The sequence below is a fragment of the Delphinapterus leucas genome, chromosome 4 (genome assembly GCF_059928025.1).
Source record: "Delphinapterus leucas isolate spDelLeu-1000000601 "Yukka" chromosome 4, BTC_Dleu_Yukka2, whole genome shotgun sequence".
NCBI lineage: Eukaryota > Metazoa > Chordata > Mammalia > Artiodactyla > Monodontidae > Delphinapterus > Delphinapterus leucas.
The window spans coordinates 77,937,929-77,960,581 of NC_143132.1; the positions used below are offsets into that span (position 1 = coordinate 77,937,929).

General features: G+C 40.0%; 1 protein-coding gene across 4 annotated transcripts in view; it reads left to right on the forward strand.

Annotated features, from left to right (window-relative positions):
* P3H2 (prolyl 3-hydroxylase 2) overlaps nucleotides 1–22,653 on the forward strand; it is a 166,968-nt gene that overhangs the window by 131,300 nt on the left and 13,015 nt on the right. For 2 of the 4 annotated variants that reach the window (XM_089910684.1, XM_022569619.3), the window contains exons 7-14: nucleotides 2,258–2,298; nucleotides 4,302–4,396; nucleotides 10,680–10,807; nucleotides 11,363–11,458; nucleotides 11,989–12,139; nucleotides 13,233–13,350; nucleotides 14,306–14,381; nucleotides 18,484–18,624. In XM_089910684.1, the coding sequence (XP_089766810.1) occupies nucleotides 2,258–2,298; nucleotides 4,302–4,396; nucleotides 10,680–10,807; nucleotides 11,363–11,458; nucleotides 11,989–12,139; nucleotides 13,233–13,350; nucleotides 14,306–14,381; nucleotides 18,484–18,624 (846 nt within the window). Of the gene's footprint in view, nucleotides 1–2,257; nucleotides 2,299–4,301; nucleotides 4,397–10,679; nucleotides 10,808–11,362; nucleotides 11,459–11,988; nucleotides 12,140–13,232; nucleotides 13,351–14,305; nucleotides 14,382–18,366; nucleotides 18,625–22,653 lie in introns of those variants that run through there. The other 2 variants (XM_089910686.1, XM_089910685.1) reach the window with 2 other exon arrangements.

The window sequence follows — 22,653 nt, forward strand, 5'->3', positions numbered from 1 at the left end:
TTTTGTTTCTTTTTCTTCTCTGATTGCTGTGGCTGAAACTTCCAAAACTATGTTGCATAATAGTGGTGAGAGTGGGCAACCTTGTCTTGTTCCTGATCTTAGTGGAAATGGTTTCATTTTTCACCATTGAGAGCAATGTTGCCTGTGGGTTTGTCATATATGGCCTTTATTATGCTGAGGTAAGTTCCCTCTATGCCTACTTTCTGGAGGGTTTTTATCATAAATGAGTGCTGAATTTTGTTAAAAACTTTTTCTGCATCTATTGTGATTATCATATGTTTTTTATTTTTCAATTTGTTAATATTGTGTATCACATTGATTGATTTATGTATATTGAAGAATCCTTGCATTCCTGGGATAAACCCCACTTGATCATGGTGTATGATCCTTTTAATGTGCTGTTGGATTCTGTTTGCTAGTGTTTTGTTGAGGATTTTTGCATCTATGTTCATCAGTGATACTGGCCTGTAGTTTTCTTTCTTTGTGACATCTTTGTCTGGTTTTGATATCAGGGTGATGGTGACCTCGTAGAATGAGTTTAGGAGTATTCCTCCCTCTGCTATATTTTGGAAGAGTTTGAGAAGGATAGGTGTTAGCTCTTCTCTAAATGTTTGATAGAATTTTCCTGTGAAGCCATCTGGTCCTGGGCTTTTGTTGGTTGGAAGATTTTTAATCACAGTTTCAATTTCAGTGCTTGTGATTGGTCTGTTCATATTTTCTATTTCTTCCTGATTCAGTCTTGGCAGTTTGTGCATTTCTAAGAATTTGTCCATTTCTTCCAGATTGTCCATTTTATTGGCATAGAGTTGCTTGTAGTAATCTCTCATGATTTTTTTTATTTCTGCAGTGTCAGTTGTTACTTCTCCTTTTTCATTTCTAATTCTGTTGATTTGAGTCTTCTCCCTTTTTTTCTTGATGAGTCTGGGTAGTGGTTTATCAATTTTGTTTATCTTCTCAAAGAACCAGCTTTTAGTTGGCAGGTGGATTCTTAACCACTGTGTCACCAGGGAAGTCTCCCATGTTGTCTTTTAAACATTCTTCATATGAAGACATCCCTTTTGTAGAAGTAGTACCTCTATATATATAGATTTCTATTTTTATTTATTGATTTTTATTTGGGATAGCATAAGCAATTTCTATATCTTTACAGCTATCAAAATTATTTTTAGCTACATCTATAATTGATGTACAATAAATAAGTTAATTCTTTTCCTGCTGTTGAACATTTGTTTTATTTATTTTTGGTTTTTTGTGCCCAAATGAATGCATTAAGCATTTTTCTTTCTACTGAACTGTATCCATAGGATAAATTCCCAGAAGTGGGTTAACTCTGCCATCAAAGGATATGAGAAGGTTTAAAATTGTTTTTCTAGGAGACTTTTCTGGTACCTTCATTATTCCTAACAGTTCATAAAAGTTTATAGTTTTACCATGAACATCTCAGCAATGAGAAATAACATCTTAAACTCATTCATATGCCTGATATATTATGTACAAAATGGTGCACCACTGTTGTTTTAATTTGTATTCCTTTGATTACCAGCAAAAATCAACTTTTCACAAATTATTATTAAGTATTTGTCCTCTCATTTGATTTACCTGGACATGTATTTTATTCATTTATCTGTTCATTGCTATATAAGTTCTTTATATACTGTACATGTTAATAGTTAATATAAAAAGCACTGTTTATAATATATCCTATTTGTAACACATTTTTCGTCTCTTTCTTAGTTATATTATGTTTTTATTGACACATTTTTTAAATTAAGATAATTTTAATGTACGTTTCTAGTGTAACATCTCTAATATGTTTACATCCGGTCTTACTATTTTTGAAAGTTATGTTATCCCAAATGACCCTAGGAAAGAAAATCACTTACTTTATGATCCTATACAGATGATTGACCAGACTGGATTTTTTGTTTATTTGTTTTATTTATAAAAGTGAAAGGAGTTATACTTAATTATCTTCTAAGTGTCTTCTTGCTACCAAATTCTAAATCACTTTCTTGGACAAAAGGATGGATGCCCAGGCTAATTCCATGCTATTTTTTTAATCCATTTTGTCTTAGCCAAAATTGCACCAACCTTAGCCTTCCTTTTTATTAAAATTTAAAAATAAATACTGTATTATAGATTTATATAATATGCAAGTTTTCTAATATTTTAGGTCTTTTGAGTGTTTTATCTTATTTCTGTACATGGAATTTTAGTGACAAAACTACTGAGTTTTGTTTTTTTTAATTTAAAACAGAATTATTGGATTCAATATGGAGGACGACAGGATGAGAATCAGTAAGTTCTCCATTTAGAATGTTTATTTGTAATGAGAAGAAATACTTAGAATCATATTATTATAAAGAACTTGGGCTCTATGAAATAGGCAAAGGGATATAATTAGAAGAGCTCTGAACTTGGAATTAGGAGTTCTGCATTCTGGTCCCAGCTCTTCCTCTTATTTCCAAGGTACCTTAAATAATTTATCTTCCTCTCTGGGTCTCATGCTTTTCCTCACATCAAGGGGTTGAATCAGGTGATCTCTAATGGCTAAATGTTCTGTGACTCTAAATCAGAGAAAGTTGGATGCCCTTTTTGATTTTTTAATAGGAAAAAAACAATTAAATTATCTTTTTCATGATAAATTTTCTTACTGCATTTATTTGAAAGCATCAAGCTCGGAAAGTTTTACAACAAGCTAAAATATTAAGTGTCATGGACTCAATCAGAAATGAAGAAAACGCAATTTTTAAAATGATAGATGTCAAAACTCAGTTTACATGTTCTGAGCATTTCAAGGAGTCATAGAATTTTGGAGTTACACGTTTGAGATTGTCCACTGAAAAAAATATGCCCTCTAAAATTGAGAGTTATGTTTTTTGTTTTTTGGGTTTTTTTGGGTGTGGTACGCGGGCCTCTCACCGCCGTGGCCTCTCCCATTGCGGAGCACAGGCTCCGGACGCACAGGCTCAGCGGCCATGGCTCACGGGCTTAGCCGCTCTGCTGCACGTGGGATCTTCCCGGACCAGGTCACAAACCCGTGTCCCCTGCATCGGCAGGCGGACTCTCAACCACTGCGTCACCAGGGAAGCCCGAGAGTTATGCTTTATTCAGTGGATTTTCTGAGGACTTCAAGCCCGGGAGACAGCCTCTCAGATGGCTCTGAGGGACTGCTCCCAAGAGTTAAGGGAGGAGCCAGGACGTATGCGAGTTTTGTAACAAAAAGCAGACAGTCAGAATAGCAAAAGATTACTGTTAATTAAAGAAAACAAGACATCCCTAGTTAATTTAGGGTTTATGCTTTTCTATGTATGGGAAGATTTCAAGAGCCTGGGCTCATTGAAATCATTCCTTTGATATGCACCTCAGCTCTCTGGGGCCAGTGTCCTGTGTTTTCCCAACCTGAGTCCCCTCAGGGTGCACCGTTGCGGGGAGGCTGCAGTGCCTGACTGCTTGATGGTGTGTATCCTGTTTCCATCCTCAGTTCCTTCAGGGCTCACCATCAGGGGAGGCTGCAGTGGCTGATGGCTTGATGGTTGCAACATCCTTCGTTTACCGATATGGCAGGCGGCATTCTTAGTCCACAAGATCTTGAGGTCCAGGTTATTATCAAAACCAGAAACTGAGGCCCTGACAAGGCAAAGGACTCAGTGTCTCACCATGAAGGACTGGCAGATCCAGACCTTCTTATTCAAAATCTTGTGGTCTTTCACTGAGCTTCAAGGGCTCAACCCCTGGGTGACCTCAAATTATTGCAAGAGATCCAAGAATGTATATGCATATTTGGATTTGCTCAATTTGTATATATTGAAAGGGCATCATGCTATTGTGTGTGTTCACAAGGTTTGACACAAACTCATGTCTTTTATCTTGGAATAGTCGAGAACCACTACACTCAGACATGATTTATTTCAATTCAACCATCTTTCAGTGATGCGCTCTATATTCAAGACATATAATACAGCATTCTGAGCATTGTAAACATGCACGTGATCATTGTTTCATGCTCTGTTGGTACTCAAAGTCTAATCTCAAGGGGTTTACATTATGGATACAATGAACTGTAATAAAGGTTGCTAAGAAGATTTAGAGAAGTGAAATAGAGCACACTCATTGGGAAAATAGAGAAGAGCTTCACGGAGGCAATGGCATCTAATTTGATCTTGAAAGATGTGGACTTGTGAACCACAAAAATATACAATATGAAGTCATAGACTACCTGAGTAAGGTATCCTTTGCCTTTGAACATCTTTATTCAATGGGATATTGCTATTTCACCTTTTTTTTTTTTGAATGGGCAGGGTCCCTTCAGGAGTGAATGTGGAGGGGGCAGAAGTTCATGGATTATCAGCACAGAAAAAGTCATCACCCAAGATAGACCGAGACCTAAGAGAGGGTAAGTATTGTTGCACTTTTACTCTTAGAAGGAGGGGAAGGGGAGGCTGGGACTTGGACAGTTCTTACCCAGATCAGGGCAGAACCCATTTTCATTGAAAAATAAAGAATAGGACTAAACTACTCCAGTTCATAAAATTCTGAAAGCAAGTCTCAAAAACAAGAATGTCTCAGTTGTGTATATCACTACTTTTGGTTTTCAACAAAAGCGCTACCAAATTCACTCACAGGAGTCCTGTGAGCTAGGCAGGGACTATATGATCATTGCCGTCCTCAGCTGAGTACCTGAGGCTTGGAGAGGTTACCTGGCTTACTTCTCTCACATTGGAGGGGAGTGCTAGAGAGCATGGAATAGACTGTGTATCGGGGGAACTTGAAGAGACAGGTCACATGGGATATTAGTTAACTTAAGATCCTTGAGGCACATATCTGATCAGGGCTTTGAGAAATCAGTAGAATTTAGATTAGATTGACAGAAGTGTGGAGGGAGCCATTCAAGTGGATGAAACAAAGGACACAAAAGGCTCAGAGATGGAGACAGCAGGATATTAGATGCCTGTTTACATTACCTCAAAATGACTGGAGCCATAGGTGGAGTGTTGCCAAACGTAGGCTTTAAATAGAGCCAAACATTGTTGTAATCATAGCTTATTAGCAAGTGTAGTACTAACAACAGTAGTAATCCTTAACAATTATTATTACTTCTATATGTTTTACAATTTTCCCAGCAAATTTATACACAGTTCATTTTAATACTGGCAGCATCTCCTGTGAGACAAGTGTCCCCCATTTCACAGGTAAGAAAACTGAGGCTCACAGAGATGTAGTGACCTATCCAAAGCCTCAGAGCTTGTAATAGGTTAAGCAGGCTTTTGAATCCAAATCCCATTTTCTGTTCTTCACCTGATGATGGAACATAGAAGTGTCTAGATATCTGAAATGTATCCCCTATTGATTAAATAATTGCAAGATAAGAAGAGGTTTTTCAAAAACCTGCATTGAGAGTAAGTACAGTCCCCCTTTCCCCAACAGGAGAGACGTCGGCACATTCCTCTAGCTGATTTGAAAACTTCTGGCTCTCTACAGCTCTCACATTTCCCAGCCCTTTCCTTCCTCAGCTTCCAAGTCAGTTTGAGGCAGTAAACAGGATAATATGCTCATCTAATCTGACCTGGACCTCAGTTTGTGGTCACAAAGCCCAAGCTATTTTATGAGTGCCAGAGAGCTTCATGGTCAGCCAGAGTTCACGTTGCTTTTTAAGCTGAGAAATCACCCAGGAAGTACATGCCAGTAAGCTGGGAAGCGTTTGGGAAGCTCCAGGACAGTTGGCAAATTTCAAAGCATTTTTTTCCTGGCTACCAGGGGATCTGATGTCCAGCAACTGACTAAGAAGGCTAATGGGAAGAGTAGAACAGAAAACTACACAGGATGGAGACAGGTCATGATTGACTGGGTGGCCAAATTCTATCATTTCTGCCATTGAATGGGCTAATGAATCATAGGATGTTCCCTGGGAACCTACTGGAAAGCCTTCTGTGCAGTCACTAGAGATCAAAATATGGTCTAAATAAAGAACAGTGGTAGACAGAGGCAAAGTTCCCAATGAGAAAACACTTTCAACATCTTAGTCTGGCTGAAAGCAGATGTCAGGGAGACAAGAAAGGATGCATGCTTCCAGATAGAATATATTTTAGCTTTTCTCATTTTCCACAAAGAGATTGTCATCTACTCTGGTTACCTAACAGTATTTAGTAGTATTCATACTGGATGTCTCCCGAGCATTAAGATGGGAGTGACTCAGGGCTACTGCACCCCAGAGCGACTCCAGCCCTTGGAATATGCATGTCATCTTATTAAAAACATCTGTCACTTATCCATTCTTCTTTCAACCACCAGTTTTCCAAAAGCCCTGCTCGAGAATAATCCCAGAGTCAGCGGGGGTAGAGTAGAAATAACTTTGAACTTGGAGTCAGGAAGCGTATCTTAGTCTGATGTTCTCCAGAGTGATGGGTAACTAGAGACTCACGCTCTCTGACCTTTATGGTCCTTTACCTGTAACAGAAGGATAGCAACTCTTTGGAGAGGACGAATATGAAAGTCTTTTGTAAACTGTAAAGGGCGGTGCTCATATAAGGGCTTGTTAGCACACTCCCGTCCTAACTTATATGACCTTGTCGTATTTATGGTAAAATATATCTTCTTGCCATGAGCCATAGGCAGTGAACACAAAAGAGCATTTTCCTGTAAGATCCCTCTTTATTGCAAACGGAGAGTCAGAGCCAGGCACATACTTTATGAATGAGAGAAGAATTAAGTTGTTTAACTAAATCTCCTTAGGCTGTGGTTAAGAGTTGGCTGAAGCTGTCAAATCAGATCCCAGGAACCACAACTTATTGGACTACATTTTAATTTTTATTTTAATGTTTTTCTCTGTCTGTTGTGCTACTAGTCATTTATAGGCTGGTAGACTTGCATTTTTGAATGGCAGGATTTATTTTTCCTTTTACATTTTTGTTTTCCTTTTGGTTAGTGGGTAGGTAGTTGCCTGTTTTTTGTTAAATGGATGTGTGGGAAACCTCTGTATGAAACTCTGTGCTTACTGGTGGTTGTGCGAGCTACATGAAAGGCAGATGTCTATACAGATTCTGCCCAAACCTGTTAGAATTTAGGTGTTTTGCAGTCTAGAATTTAGACTGTGTTGCACTCTGTCCCTTCACCTGATCTTTGTATATTGCTTATGCCATTGTTGGGGAAATTGTCAATATCCCAGTAGCTCTCTTTTAAATATAATCCATTATGCCATATGCTTATTACGATGTCTCATTCAAACTTAACACAATATACCAGGCACATTTTAACAATTCAAAAATGATCATCATAATAATGGAAAATACTTATACAGAGCTTAAGCATGGTAGGCATTTTTCTGAATGTTTTAAAATAACTTTTGAAGTCACGTTTTGAAAATAAACTAATGTATTTAAAGTGATACACCCTCAATATAGAAAATGAGAAAAACATGGCAAAGTACAAACCAACCTAGTCCACTAAACCCTTGATCTGTCTTCCATTTGTATTCGAATTTTATACTAAAAATTTCTTTCCAGTGAACGTGCAAGTATCTTGTCTTTCTTGTTGAAGGAACGTCTCTCTCTGTGTTTCTGAATGGAAATGGAATATGCCATTCACTTTTGAATATTTGAGGGACAGTCTCAATGTGGCTATGGATCTTAACTATATAGATTAGAGCAACCTTTCCCAGACAAACTGTGTTTTTTGTTAAGAGGTCCATTCCATGCTGTGAAAAAATTTAGCACAAAGGTAGCAGCTTACAATAACATACACTTACTATCTCACAGTTTCTGCGGGTCAGGACCATGGGGGTAGCTTAGCTGGGCCCATCGCTTCAGGGTCTGTCACAAGGTTCCATCAAGTGTTGATCAGGGCTGACGTCTCTTCTAAAGCTGGGAAACCATCTTCTTCCAAGCTCAGATGACAGAATTCGATTCCTGAAGGCTATTCTCAGTTTCTGGTTGACTGTTGGCTGGAGGATGCCCTCAATTCCTTGCCGTGTGAGCCTGTCCAATACAGCCACTTGTTTCATCAGACTATAAGCTGAGAAAGCAACAGACTGAGTCAACCAGCAACATAGGAGTTGCAATGTCATGTAACCAATCAAAGACGTGATATCCCATCACCTTTGCCATATTCTATTAGTTAGAGGCAAGCTCCAGGCCCCACCCACACTTGAGGGAAGCAAAGTACACAAACCTATGAGTACCAGGAGGCTGTGACCATTAGGGGCCAACCTAGAGTCTCTCTGCCATAGGAAGGAAGGAGGGAGGAAGGAGGGAGGATGGGAGGGTGGGGGGAGGGAGGGAGGGAGGGAGGGAGGGAGGGAGGGAAGGAGGAAAGAAGGGGAAGAGGGGAAGGAAGGAATGAGGGAAGGAGGGAGGAAACAGGGAGGGAGGGAGGAAGGGAGAGAGGAAAAAGGGAAGGAAGAAAGGGTGGGTATTGTGTTAATTTAAGGGTGAGAATGGCTGCATATTATATTGGTATTTACGATATTCATAATGCCTGTTCACATATTAAAAGTTCCAAGAAGTCCTCTTAAATGTTGTTTACTCCAGTACTTCCCAAACATATTTGATCTATAAACTCTTTTTTCGTTAAAAACTTTTCTGTAGAGCACAGTTTGAAAAACATTGAATTGTAGGAGATATATAGATATAGATGGTTATAGATATAGATATTTATGTTATGTATTTTCTGTTCATCCAAAAGATTGATACTAAAACTGGGAGCTTGTGGATATATTCCTGGAATCCAAGAAATTCTGTATTTATAAATGTTGATGGCCATTTAAAAAATTAAGAGGAAAAAAAAATAATAAGAGGGACAACTAGAGGGTCATCTGAATAACCCCTTATAGCCAAGGACTGCCATGAGATTTCATGCCTCAGTGGGTATGGATGCAGTTACCATCACATTGGCATCGGTTAATAACACTTCAATGGTCAAAGACTAATAAGAATTGAAGTAGGACAAACTTATGAATAATGTATTAAGACCAGATGAAGGCTAAAATTCATTATGGTCCACTAAGGTTCCACAGTAGTTTCAACAGAGAAAACTTGTAGTAGAATGAGTCATCACACACCAAAAGCACTCTGAGGAATGCTGGCTCAGAAGAACCAGGGCCAGATCACTTATTAGAATATTCATGTGGAACATTGCTTTTTAGTTTCCACAAAACAACATTAACCATTTTATTAAGATTGTTCATTTGAATTTAGCTGGTTTTATGGTCTTGCTTTTATTTAATCTTGTAAATTGGTTTGGGTATGATAGTTGTATGAAGCTATAAAAATAAATACTGTACCTACAGTTTCATGATTGCAAACATGGAAGTAAAACTGCAGTACAAATAATTCACTGAAGCTTCTTAGGGAACTTTTGCTTTAACAGGTAACCATACATTACTCAAGGTTGAGAAACACTGTCCCATTATTTTAATATTCCATTAATCATGGGCTGTACTAACTCTTTTATCCCAGCTGGAGTAATAACATTCAGTGCCGTTCCCTAGTTTGACTGATCTGTTTTAAAGCCAAAGAGTAGACATCAATTTCAGTTGTCTCCTTCTCCTTCAATGCTGTGTTTTAGACCAGTGTGCTGGTGACCATTGCCCAACTGGGGGGGGGGATGGGAGGAGCCCTCCTCACCTCTGTGCCCTCCATGGTGAGCTGCCCTTGTTGACAGGCATCAGGTCCCTTAGGAGGAATATTATAAAGAGGAGAGAAACAAGTTTTGCTTTTCTATTCAGTTTTCTGGTTCAAGGTGTTTGTACTTTGCTACATTGGAAGATTTCCTCACCATCAGAGGCTTTGTCCTTCAGTCCTATTCTCTATGAGGAAAGAACCATGTCAGGTCTAGATTTTGTAATTTCGCCACCTAAAACATAGCCCCAAAGCATCATGCTTTGAAGAGCCAATATGGAGCTGATTTTATAAAGTTGTAAGCTCTGTCCAGTGAGGGAGAAGGTGCCTACAGGAAACCCTCCTGTGGGGGAGAGAGCAGAGAAAAAGAGATATTCCAAAAGTCAGACCATCCAGAGTCAGTAGGTGGTGGAAAGAAGACTGGCAAGGAGTCAGGTGACTTGGTTATGACTGTCCTGATGGGCATTTATTCCCTGAGTTACTTGGTGAAGGTTTTGCTCTAGGTACCGGTGGAACTGAGGACACAAACATGTCGTCAAATAGTTTTTTTCTCTCTTTCTTTCTTTCTTTCTTTTTTTACAATTGTTTGGTTGTCCTGCTATCTCTTTAAAAAGTCCTTACCTACCCTGAGGTCATGTCATCCAGTAATTGCATGAGATGTTGTGGCAGAGGTAGGAACCCAGGGCTGTGGAGAAGGGAGGGGCCCACTGCTGAGAAAATCCTGGAAAGTCTTCACCGAGAAGAATCCTATGAGATGCCCAGTCTGTTTTGCAGAATCATCCCTGGAATCAACTGAAAAAAAAATAGTTTATCAATCCCCAAATCCTATACAAATGTAATATATTAATTACGACATCATGGGGAAACCTGGTAGCCAGACATCTGCCTTTTTCTTGAATCCATATTACGTTTCTCAGGCTTCCAGATTTGTAATTTGTCTTTGCGTTCCTAAATATTCGTGAGGAAACTGACTCCTGAACTGCACATTGAAAGCTGTTGGGTGCTCTGTGCTTCCCGCCTTGGGGACAGAGGTAACAAGGACAACCATGTGTTTTGTCCCTGCAGGTGGCCCTCTGCTCTATGAGAACGTCACGTTCGTCTACAACTCCGAGCAGCTGAACGGGACTCAGCGCGTCCTCCTGGACAACGTCCTGTCAAAAGAACAGTGCCGGGAGCTGCACAGCGTGGCTAGTGTGAGGACCGGAAGCCCTGCTGTGCTGGTCTGGCCTGAGCATGGAAGAGCTTTGGTCCTGGACCTACTTGGAGCCAGGAAACCAGGCCTGAAACGTTACTTTCTTTAGGAGAAGGACATTGATTGTGGAGGCACTTTCATAGCCTTTGGGTTGGGGTGATTGTAGTTTTGTCCAGCTCTGGACATAGCTCTTGGGTCTGGAAGAGCTAGAGGCTTCATTCCTAGGACAACTGTATCTAGCATGTGCCCTGCCTATCATATAAAGTCGCTGGGAAAAGTCTCTTTATTTTTATCAATAATTAATCAATATATTAATTATGTTCTACCCATTTCTACAGAAAGTGGTGGCACCATTTTATAATGAAAATGCGGGGTGAAAGTTAAATAAAGATGCCTCTTTTGGTTGGAAGAATTAATGATACCGGAATCCTAGAATAAAATGGAGACGGTTCTGAGTATTGACTTTGGTTCTCAGCTTTCTGGCGGTCAAGGCAGAAAGGGAGATGGGATGAATTCATTATCCTCATTAATAAAGCACCCTGTATTTTGCTTCTAGGGAATCATGCTTGTTGGTGATGGATACAGAGGAAAAACTTCACCCCATACACCCAATGAAAAGTTTGAAGGTGCAACCGTCCTGAAAGCACTCAAAGTAAAACTTAACTTCTTTTGGATTTGAATTCCTAAGGGTCAACCTAGGATCTTCTGGGAATGGCAGATACAGGGAAGAGAAGGGTTTAAGATATAGACCTATCAGGTCATTGAAGGGAGCAACTATGAAATGGCACCTTCATTGTTTTTAATCACTCCTGCATTCCTCCATTCGGTTATCAATTGATCAAACTCTATTTCCTAGATTGGCATCTGACAAATAATACACAACCCCCTTGTCCTCAAGTAGCTCAAGGTCCAATGGTGAAAACGTACTCAAAAAAGTTATCAGTCTGTACTGCGAGAGGTGTTTTTGTAGAAGAGTGAGGAAAGTGTTCTGAGAGGAGAGGAGAGGGATAATTAGCTCTCAACTTTCCCTCATTTTCCTAAGCCAAATCCGCAAGTCTGTAGTAGTATTCCCACGAGCCAACAGAGAGATAAGCATCCTATATCGGCTTAATAAAACCTAACATCTGTTTTCCTCCAGCTCCAATCAACCCAGTGGTTTCTAATATTCTTCTTTTTCTTCAGTTTGGTTATGAAGGCCGAGTCTCCCTGAAGAGTGCCCGTCTGTTTTATGACATCAGCGAGAAGGCTCGAAAGATTGTCGAATCCTATTTCATGCTGAACTCAACCCTGTATTTTTCCTATACACACATGGTCTGCCGCACAGCCCTGTCTGGTGAGATTCCAGAATCTGAACATGTTCCCTTTTACCCACAGTGAAATGAGAAAGAAAACAATGCAGGACAAAGCTCTATGAACATGTCAGACTAACGGTTCAGAAGAGTTCTACATTTCTAAAACAAAAGAAGCTTACTCACTCTGATTTTTCCCTTCCCTTTTTTTCTACTTTGATGGTCCCCTAAAATATTAGAAGATCTATTTTCCCTTTCAAATCCATTTCTTCTGCTTGCTACAATCACACAGAAAAATACCTTTCTGCTCTAGGTTTCACTTTTCAGGGTTCAAGAACCTGGAAATTACAGTCACCATTATGCTCACCAGCATTGAGGGGAAGCATAGAAGATAAAAAGGATTGTTGAAAGAAATGTTTTCAAAAGGCAGAGACCTCCTCACTCCCTGGCGTCACTATTTTTTTCTCTACATCTTCTCTTCTATACCCTCCTGAGGAGGAGGGGGGGAGAGAATGTCACAGAAGTAGACTTTTCTACTTGTGAACCTTCAGCTGCATCAAATCTTTTCTTTTCTTTTCTTTTCTTTTTTTTTTTCTTTTTTGCAGTACGCGGGCCTCTCACTGCCGTGGCCTCCCCCGTTGCGGAGCACAGGCTCCGGACGCGCAGGCTCAGCGTCCACGGCTCACGGGCCTAGCCGCTCCGCGGCATGTGGGATCTTCCCGGACCGGGGCATGAACCCGCGTCCCCTGCATCGGCAGGTGGACTCTCAACCACTGCACCACCAGGGAAGCCCAAATCTTTTCTTTTTGACGTTTGCATTTTATCCTCATCCTTTGACTGCCCCACACAAAGTACAGCCCATGAAATGAATGGAATTTCTGCATGTATATTTATATCGGAGAACTTTTATAGCTGAAGAGACAGGTGTGACTTGCCTACAGTTTTTTACATCAAGTTCATATCGAAGCAGGACCAGAGTCTCTTCACGGTGCTTGCCCAGCGTTCTTTAGCCTGCTCTGAGTTCTGATCCTCAAATTTGCAAGGGGCACCAGCCACGGGAGAAGACAGATTGCCAGCTTTGCTCTTGGAGGTTACGGCATTCAATTTCTCATGCTTCCCTGTTCCCTTTTCTGGCAGGTCAACAGGATAGAAGAAATGACCTCAGTCATCCCATCCATGCTGACAACTGCCTGTTGGATCCAGAGGCCAATGAATGCTGGAAGGAGCCTCCTGCTTACACATTCCGGGACTATAGGTACCGCCAGCATCTGATTCAGAACCAAGCTTTTGCCCAACCGTTATCAAAACCCCATGGAAACTAGAAAGCTGATCTGTTTTGCTTGTCATCACATTCATCTCAATGAAGCAGAAATGCTCAATCTTCTGAAGCGGCTGCCACAACTGAGAAGTGATTTCAGCATATCATATTTTTATCTTAAAAATCCCTGCACGATTTGTTGCGTCTTATTCCACAGAATGCCCATTTTGTTTTAATATAAAAAGTAAAGTTTATGGGTTTTTTTCTCACTTGGCTTTTATTTAAACATATTCCTTGTGGTATATGTATTAATATGTCAGTCTGAGAACACAGGGTATGCATCTCAGCAGGCATAGGGATCACAACACATCATTTATCTATGTCTGCATTTTGTAAGTAAGAAACTGAAAACTCAGGACAAAAAAGTTTTGTCTTATTGAATGATATTTTACTGTGTAAAGAGTCAGGAGTTGTAGTCATCATGTATATAATGTGTTAATTATTACTACACTGTGCTCTATACAAACATGTTTATTGAGCGCCCCCTATCTGCAAGACTTGGATACACCCCTTAGATCTCTCCAGCTACTTAACGGAAAAAATACATCCTTTCGAGTTACTAGTATAAAAGGAAAGAACAGAGTTTTAGATGCTGTGGGCGAGATCAAAGGGCTAGATTAAACCTAGCTAGATTTTATTTGGAGGAGGTGAAATGATAGATGAAGTTTGACATATAATTAAAACTTTAACCTGAGTGGAATAAATAAATACTTCAGGGTTATGACCCTATATCTGATCTTACTCTTGAGGGTTAGGAGGGTCAATCATTTTAATGTTTAGTTCAGAGGAAACTTACTAATTAGGCTGGTCAGTTCATGCCCAGTCTGCAGTGTTCTGCGGTGATGTTGTGTAGTCATATAAGAGTACAAATTGCTTCCCTTTCTTCTTACAGTGCTCTCCTATATATGAATGATGACTTTGAAGGAGGCGAATTCATATTCACTGAGATGGATGCCAAAACTGTGACCGTAAGCAAGCCTATTCTTGCAAATTTATCTAGCATTTTTAGTCTCAATTTTGCCATTTTCCAAAGACTGCTGGATTTCAAATATTTCTGAGCTTGAGAATTCATGAGGTGGAGAGAGGTCCAGTAAATGTATACATTATAAAATGTTAGAAATGGAATCATCAATAAAAATCTTCTTTTCCTTTTTACAGATGGGTAATATAAAGAATATATATTAAGGATCATATAGTTAGTTTGTGTTAGACTTAGAACTAGAACCTAGGTCTTCTGATTCTTTGCCAAGTAATCTGATGGGAACCTAAAAACACTTATTCTTAAATCACCCACGACTATGACAAGTCAAATGACTCTACAGAATGGCTTTCAAGTACCCTGGTGCTCTGTATGTTAGGTGAGCATTGGCTTCCATACCCCTCATTATCCAAATTATGATGTGCGTGTGTATATATATATATATATATGTATACATATATATATATATATATAATTCTGATAGTAAGTAAACCTATACTTGAAAATTGATATATACACATTCACGCAGACACACATGTGTTATATATTCATACTTTGGAAGAGATTCTAAACACACCATCGTAGATCAAAAATCAAAAGTTAAACTCAACCACCATCTTCCTAAGCAAACTAATGCCTTTGGACAACCAGCCTACTGAACACATATAAACCGTATAGCCAGAATCTTTGGTTTTTAAGCCGAACAGCATATGCCATGGTAGAAAAAAGAGGTTTTCTGATTGAGGAGATAATTGAATTATAAGTAGATTATGAGATATCTCTTTCCTCTATACAAAATCAAAATAGTTGAGACATGTATGTGATAGATTTCAAGGATTTTGCATTATGTAAGCTATTTCCACAACTTTTTCTGAGTTTTATGTCTTTCCCCTCTTATTTTGTACCCTTTTCTTGGTCTCATTCATGGCATACTACCAGGGTGTAAGCAAATGATATAAAAACGATGTATTACTGGATTTAAAGGGAAAACCTATGGGAATTCTGGTTAAAATTGTCCAGAAACATTGATATAATCAAGAAAAATATTTCATACACTTTAATGTACTGTATATTTAAAAGGTCATGATGCCTCACACTCTTTTTTGTAAAAAGCTTAAATATTATCATGGGAGTATTTTGATGCTTCATGATTTGGGAAATTAAATCAAGACTGATGATCCAGGCTCAGTTTAAATGCCAGTACAAAAATATCAACTTTTGAAAAGCCTCTGTGCAGAAAGCATTTGATTTCTGAGCTCTGCTAACAGGTTCAAAACTGTTTGAATCTCACACAATTGGAAAGAAAATCAGGCAGGTGGTTGAAAAGATTTCTTTGCCTCTGCGCCATCTAGTGGCCATATTTGGAAATGTTCAATGTTTGAAAAGTAAGGCGGGAATATTATTGATATGTATGAATCATAAATGAATCATTAAATATGTGTGAATTCACCAATTTTTGAATTAAAATTAACTGTAATTCTGCTTTTTAAAGATGTGAAAGCAGATACTACTCCTCTTTAAAAGATTTATACTTTTAAGATAAAGATGCAGCTATTTTTAAAAGTACTGAATCTAACCACCACCATCCCCTAAAAATGTAAAAGAAAAACTAATTTAAACAATGTTTTAATGAAAAAGCTCCAAGTTGAGAGAGCTATTTTCAAAAATTAGTTCTACTTCAGATTAATGCATATGGTAGAGTTTTGGGAGCATTTTGTAGATAATTAAAATTCTTAGTTAACCAGTGCCAGTAACAAAGAGAAATGGATAGTTTTTCTTTTCAGTTTTCCCTCCCTTGATTCTGGAGGGAAAATTGGAGCAGGGAAATGCCCCAGCTTTGTGCTATGCAAGGAAGAATAGTCTCCTAAGTTCTTTACTTTGGAAAAATCTGGAAATTGTATAATTACTGAATGGTGGCTGAAGATTTACATTTATTCAAGGCAAGTACAGCACAAAGCCTCCTCTGACTTTAATCGTCAGTTAGATGCAAATCAAAAGGAATTTTCTTTCATCATACTTGGAAGAGCCATGGATTATTTTCGACAGCAGCATATTTATGAAACTTGGGTATTTCGTTATTTTGGTTTCTCTGTGCAAGTTTGAAAAAGATAAAATCCAATGAGTTCCATTTGCTTCATGAAAAACTAAGCTCAGTGGGTCTGTGTTCCAAACGTATGTTTACAATCATTTATACTTCAGAATACATTTTCCCTTAGAAGCAATGTCATTAGCGGAGCTTGTTTATTCCTCCGCATACCTGATCTATGAGAGGTGATGCTCTCCATTTGATAAGATTAGTCCTTTGTGACTCCACGTACCTGCAACCAATCCCAACTGCTTCAGGCAATGGATAGCTTCTTTTCCCAAAGTTCTTCATGTGTAAACATATTTTCAATTCTTCCATCAGAGACAAAGCATTAAATTGTTCCCACAGCCTCTCTTTAGTATTGTAAGATGTTGAGGCCAAGACTCTAATCACATAGAAGCAATGGCAAGCATGTGTGGATAAGTAAGCCCTTGACCAGCACCAGGGAATGAGCAGCTCAGAAAATTTGAAATTAGATCCTAAAGCCATGCGTATAGGAAGGCTTTCCTGTCCTGCTTCATATGTCTTCTAGTATTAGTTAACTTGCTGTTTCTGTGTGAAAATGCACAACAAATTCCTGCTCCAGAAACACAAAATTGGATTGATGCTGGAGACACCAGTAACTAGGAACCTAGATTTATATCAGAAAGTCACTTTGATGAAGCTGCTTGGGAAAAGCAACTCTCTCTAGCAAAGACAAATCACTCCTCAATTATCGTGAACAGAAGAGTAACCCAGAAAGTGACTGCTTTTCTCTGCTCTTCCTTTTAACACACGCACACACAACACACACACACACACACGCACACACACACACACACACACACACCTCAGGATCTTTGACTACTCCACTTACCTTTGACCTTCCACAAGTTCGTCACACAGTCTGGGAGTACCTACGTTAAGTAGCGTCCAAGGACTTCAGGAAATCTTCCAAATATTCCTCCTGAAGATGGCAGTGGAAAAACTTAGCCATCCCATTTTATGCTGAAGGGGACCAAAGGTTCTTCTAATGGTCATGTATCAACTCAATTCAATTCAGAAAATAGCTAGTTAGAACTGGTCCATCTCATCAAATAGTACAACGATTGGTGCCACTTTCTTGCTTTTATTTCTAAGCTGTACTATGGAATAAGTCAGGTTTCTGTGTTTCTCAAGAAAGAAAAATGAACTCTGCTTAGAGCAGACACTTTATTCACGGAAGCAAGACCCCTAATATTCCATCGCTTCCGCTTACTCAGTTTGGAGAGCCTGCTTGTTTGATCTAATGCTCTGGCTCAGGGCGCCCAGCAGTGCCTCTTTCCCTTCTACCCTGTCCTACCTAATCATTAGTGGACAGCTCCATCTGAGCCAAGCTTGGAAGGACTGTGCCCATCATTCCAGAGCCCTGGAGGCCATGGAATTGGTCACCTGAAGGGGTGGTGTGTCCTCATCACTGGAGGTATGAAAACATGGGCTAAGGACTACTGGGCAGGAATATTGTAACAGGAATTAAAGTATCACATGGGATTAGACTTGACTTTAAAAAACTTTGTATTATGAGAAGTTCACAAACCATAAATGCACAATAAGGAATTAGAAAGGGTGCATCCATGGAACCACTACCTAGATCAATTATAAGAATTTACCAGCACTCTACATGTCCCCTTGATTTGTTTTTGTCATTCCACAAATATTAAATGTACATCTACTTAGGCCAGATGTTGTGCTAGTGCTAAAATTAGAGACGTGAATTAAAAGAGAGAGCCTTTGCCTTCATGGAGTTTACTAGCCACCAACATAGCATGTATTGAGCGATTACCATTTGCCATGGACTGTGCCAACCGTTTTACCTGATAACTTTATTTTCTGAATTACGTATTGTTTTGACCTTATCTTTGTTTTACAGACGAGGAAATTGAAGCAATTTTCAACCCCAGGATTCCATTAGAAGGACAGAGAAGGGGGATTGTAGAAATGTTAACAGTATAGGAATTGAGAGTCAAATTTTCACTCTCTTTCTCAGGCCTCTATAAAACCAAAGTGTGGGCGTATGATCAGCTTCTCATCTGGAGGAGAGAACCCGCATGGGGTGAAGGCAGTCACCAAGGGCCAGAGGTGTGCTGTGGCTCTGTGGTTTACCTTGGACCCACTCTACAGAGAATTGGTGAGTTTCTGACCCACCCAGAAAGCCACTGAGACATCCTATAGACCTGCTTCATGAACTGATTTATCAGAAAAGCCCTTTGGGTTGATTCATAACCCTTCAGGGATCTTAGAGATCATGGGGAAAAAACCAAACCAAAACCAAACAAAACAAAAACTTTTACAGAATCCTTTCTGTCTGGTTTCCAACACTGGCTCTGTTTTCTAAGCAAGAACAAATTTTGTTAATCAGACCCATAACCTAGCAATTACACATTTGATGTTTGTAGGATGAGTTTGAGGAAAAGAAGGGCTATGAGTGCAGTTCTTAATCAGATGGGTTCTTAGAAATGAAGGTTTGCAGAAATAGACATCACAGCCATATTTGGCAGTCTCTAATTAGTCTTGAGCTTATTAATAAATTGTAGCATCAAGAGAGAGGAATCATTTTCTACTGGTCACTGGGAAGACTGATTTGTTTTCTCAACAAATCCTTTAAAAGTTCACTGAATAATTTATGAAACATATGTAGAAGAGGGTGAGGACACCTGAAAGTTTATCATTTACTACTAGTAAATTAAATATTAAAATATTGTTATTATTCTATTGGAAGTAGCTAAGGATGCTTAGCCTGGGTAATAGACCATGATCACATCCTTCTGGATGCTGTGGGCAGAGATTATGGTGTCTGTCTGTGAGGCTGCAGAGGGATGAATTAAGACCTCTGGATACAAGCCCCTGGGAGGAAAATCTAGGCTCAACATAAGGAATAACTTTCTAATCGTCAGCACTATTTGGTGAACTTGTCTTCTTTGGAAGTATTGAGTTTCTTGTCACTGGACGGCTCCAGTCAAAGCCTCAGCAACTGCTTGGCATGGAACGCTGAACCTGAACCTGAAACTTCATGGCAAGGGCTAAACCGGATGACTTCAAAGTCTCCTCCAGCCTTGAGTCTTACTGAAGCTATGAAATTCTAGTGTTGAAAATGGCATTCTAACCAAATTTCCTCTTTACATCCCTAAATTGAATCCAATTTCATCAGAAACTTTAAAATGAGTTTCTCTTTCTCATATACTTTTTGCCATCAAACCTGACTCAGTTTTTAAGCCATATCCCCTAAGCATTCTTTCATATATTTCACAAATGTTTATGGAAGATCTACTCTGTGTCTGGAAAACTCCACTAGGTAGGCCCTGGGGGGACACAGTTGAACAAAGCATAGCTTTGGCCACGAGGAGCTTAGAAAGGCTGAAAAGCAAATGACGGGGAGAAAACAGTCTGCGTTTGCAGGGGGATAGCAAGGAAGACTTACGTATATAAGCGCAATCCTAAGAGAGCAGAGGAAGATAGCCAGCCACAGAAAGAGAAAAGAATGGTCCTGACAGAGGGAGCAGAGCAGGGAGAGATCTGAAAACTTCACTTCCTTCACCTGTAATTCCTCTCTCCTCCTGTCTCCACATCCATAATGTCAGCGTTCCTCCACATTACTCCTTCTGGACTAAGGAACCTAGGTACCTGAGTACGCAGTGCAGCTATCACATTGTTGAAAAATTGCCTCGTCCTTTTTTCTCTTTAGTGTTTAATTCAATGAACACTTAACCTGTTTTATTATTCATTACCTCAGCCCTCTCTCCCAAGATAGTTTTTATATCTAAATAAGCTAACACTAAGTTCTCTTTGAGCCTTGCTAACCTGGAAAGTACAGTGTTAAGAAAATTCTTCAATCTCCAGGCTGTGGTGACATCTAGTGGTCACAGAAGAAAATGACCAGAGCCTCTGAAGCAACTGCCAGAAAATTTTGCCTATGACGTGATTCCCAGACTTTGCTCCACACTGGAGTCAATTGGCGATCTTTACAAACTATTGACATTTTGTCTACCACCCTTGGAAATTCTGGGTTAATTGATTTGGGCTGTAACCTAAGTGTCGGAAGTTTTAAAAGCTCCCCAAGTGATTTCAATGTGCAAAAAATCTTCAGAGTCCCTGAGTTAGGCATCTGCTCTCAGGTTGAATCCCTGGGCAAAGAAAGCCTGCCTATCAATACCTCATGAGAACTGGCAGACTTCCATGCTCATAGATTACTTTTAAAGGCACTGAATTCTCAAGGAGTATTTAGCAACATACACCGGCAAGGATGCCCAATATTAGAAGTTTCAGTTGCTTGTATAGAGACTTGCAGCTCTTAAACATCTTTCCTTTCAGGATGTACGTGACGACAGTCTCCTGTGCATGCAGATTGCAACATTTTGTATCTATATCAGTTTGCTAATCAACAAGATGTTCTCCCCATATTCATAAAAGTAATACTCGCCCATTTTATTTGGACATCAAGACAGTTTAGTTTTCTGTTATTCAGTATGTTTGGTCCTTGTAGGTGCCTTTTGGTCAACATTATGCTCAATTACAAGCTCTTGAACACAAGAGGCTTTGTTTTCAAGTCATAAAATGTTCTTTATATAACTCACTATGCTGGATATTGTGCTAAGGACTACCTATAGGAGATACAAACTAGATGAGACCTAACTTTTATTTTCAGGGAGCTTGAAGTCAAAGTGAAGAGATAATACAGGGGCCTGAGTAATAAAAGCATAGCAAAGTCCAGTAGGAATTATTAGAGGCAAAAATCCATGGTGGGGACTTCCCTCATGGTCCAGTGGTTAAGAATCCGTCCTGCAATGCAGGGGACACTGGTTCAATCCCTGGCTGAGGAACTAAGATCTCACATGCCGCGGCCCATACACCACAACTACTGAGCACACGGGTCACAACTAGAGATCCCACATGCCACAACTAGAGAAGTCCATGTGCCGCAATGAAGAGCCGGCACACTGCAACGAAAGATCCCGCACGCAGCAAGACGAGACACAGTTAAAAATAAAATTAATTAATTTTAAAAAATGCATGGTGTTTAGGGGATAGAAAGAGGAAACCAGGAACGGCTTCGTTGAGGAGATGGCATTTGACATGAGCCTTAAAAGATGAGCATGATTTCCTTAGGGAGAGATATTTTAGACAGGGACAGCCCTTCATCCACTTCTGTATCTATTCATCAACTATAATACTCCCTTGCCAAATGTCTGTAGCTTTTCTGGGCACAGGAAAAACAACAGTGACTGAACATGACAAGACTCCCTGCTTTCATGGAGCTTACCTTCTAGTGAAAAAAGACAACAAATAAGTAAAAGAATAAATAATTGAGGGATTTTCAGATAGTGAGAAATGATGTGTGGGAAAGAGAACAAGGCAACTGATCTGAGAGTAAAAAGGAGCCGGGGGTGAAGTGTGAGGGGCCTCCAGACAAGTGACAAGAAGAAGCTAGCCGTGGTAAAGGTCTTCGAAGGAGTATTCCAGGGGGAGAAGAGGTTGTAAAGGCCCAGAGACAAGAAGGAGCACAGAACAGCCAAGAGGCAAAGGAAGCCAGGGTGGCCAGAACAGGGCATGCAAGGCGGAGAGCGGGCTGAAAAGAGGGCACAGAGGAGGTGGCGATCGGATGGACAAGCTGCTCAAGAAATATGAATTCTACTCTAACTGTACAGGGGACGCCATATTCCTTCCTCACCTCCTCCAGCCCCAGGAGTTACAGGAGAGGAAAGATTACTGTAACTAACACGTCGTAGACTAGAGTCATGATAAAGACGGTGAAAAGATGTGGGCGATTGGAGATGCCATTTGGAGGTAGACCAGCTGGGCCTATTGAAGGATTGGTGTGGGGATAAGAGAAAGCACAATGGAAGCATCCTTTAAATCCTAGGGGCACTTAGCCTGGACTAGAATTAGGAAGTCCTTCTCAGAGTGCTGCATTCAGAGACCTTGCGGTAAGTCAGGACGGTGGAATGTAAGGTGAGGCGAGAGGGGAAGACAAGGTGAGCTGAAGAAGAGAGAAAAGCCAGAGTCCTTATAAGCACATCAAGAAGGTCGGACCTGGAGGCTTCCCTGGTGGCACGGTGGTTGAGAATCCGCCTGCCAATGCAGGGGACAAGGGTTCGAGCCCTGGTCTGGGAGGATCCCACATGCTGCAGAGCAACTGGGCCCGTGAGCCATGGCCACTGAG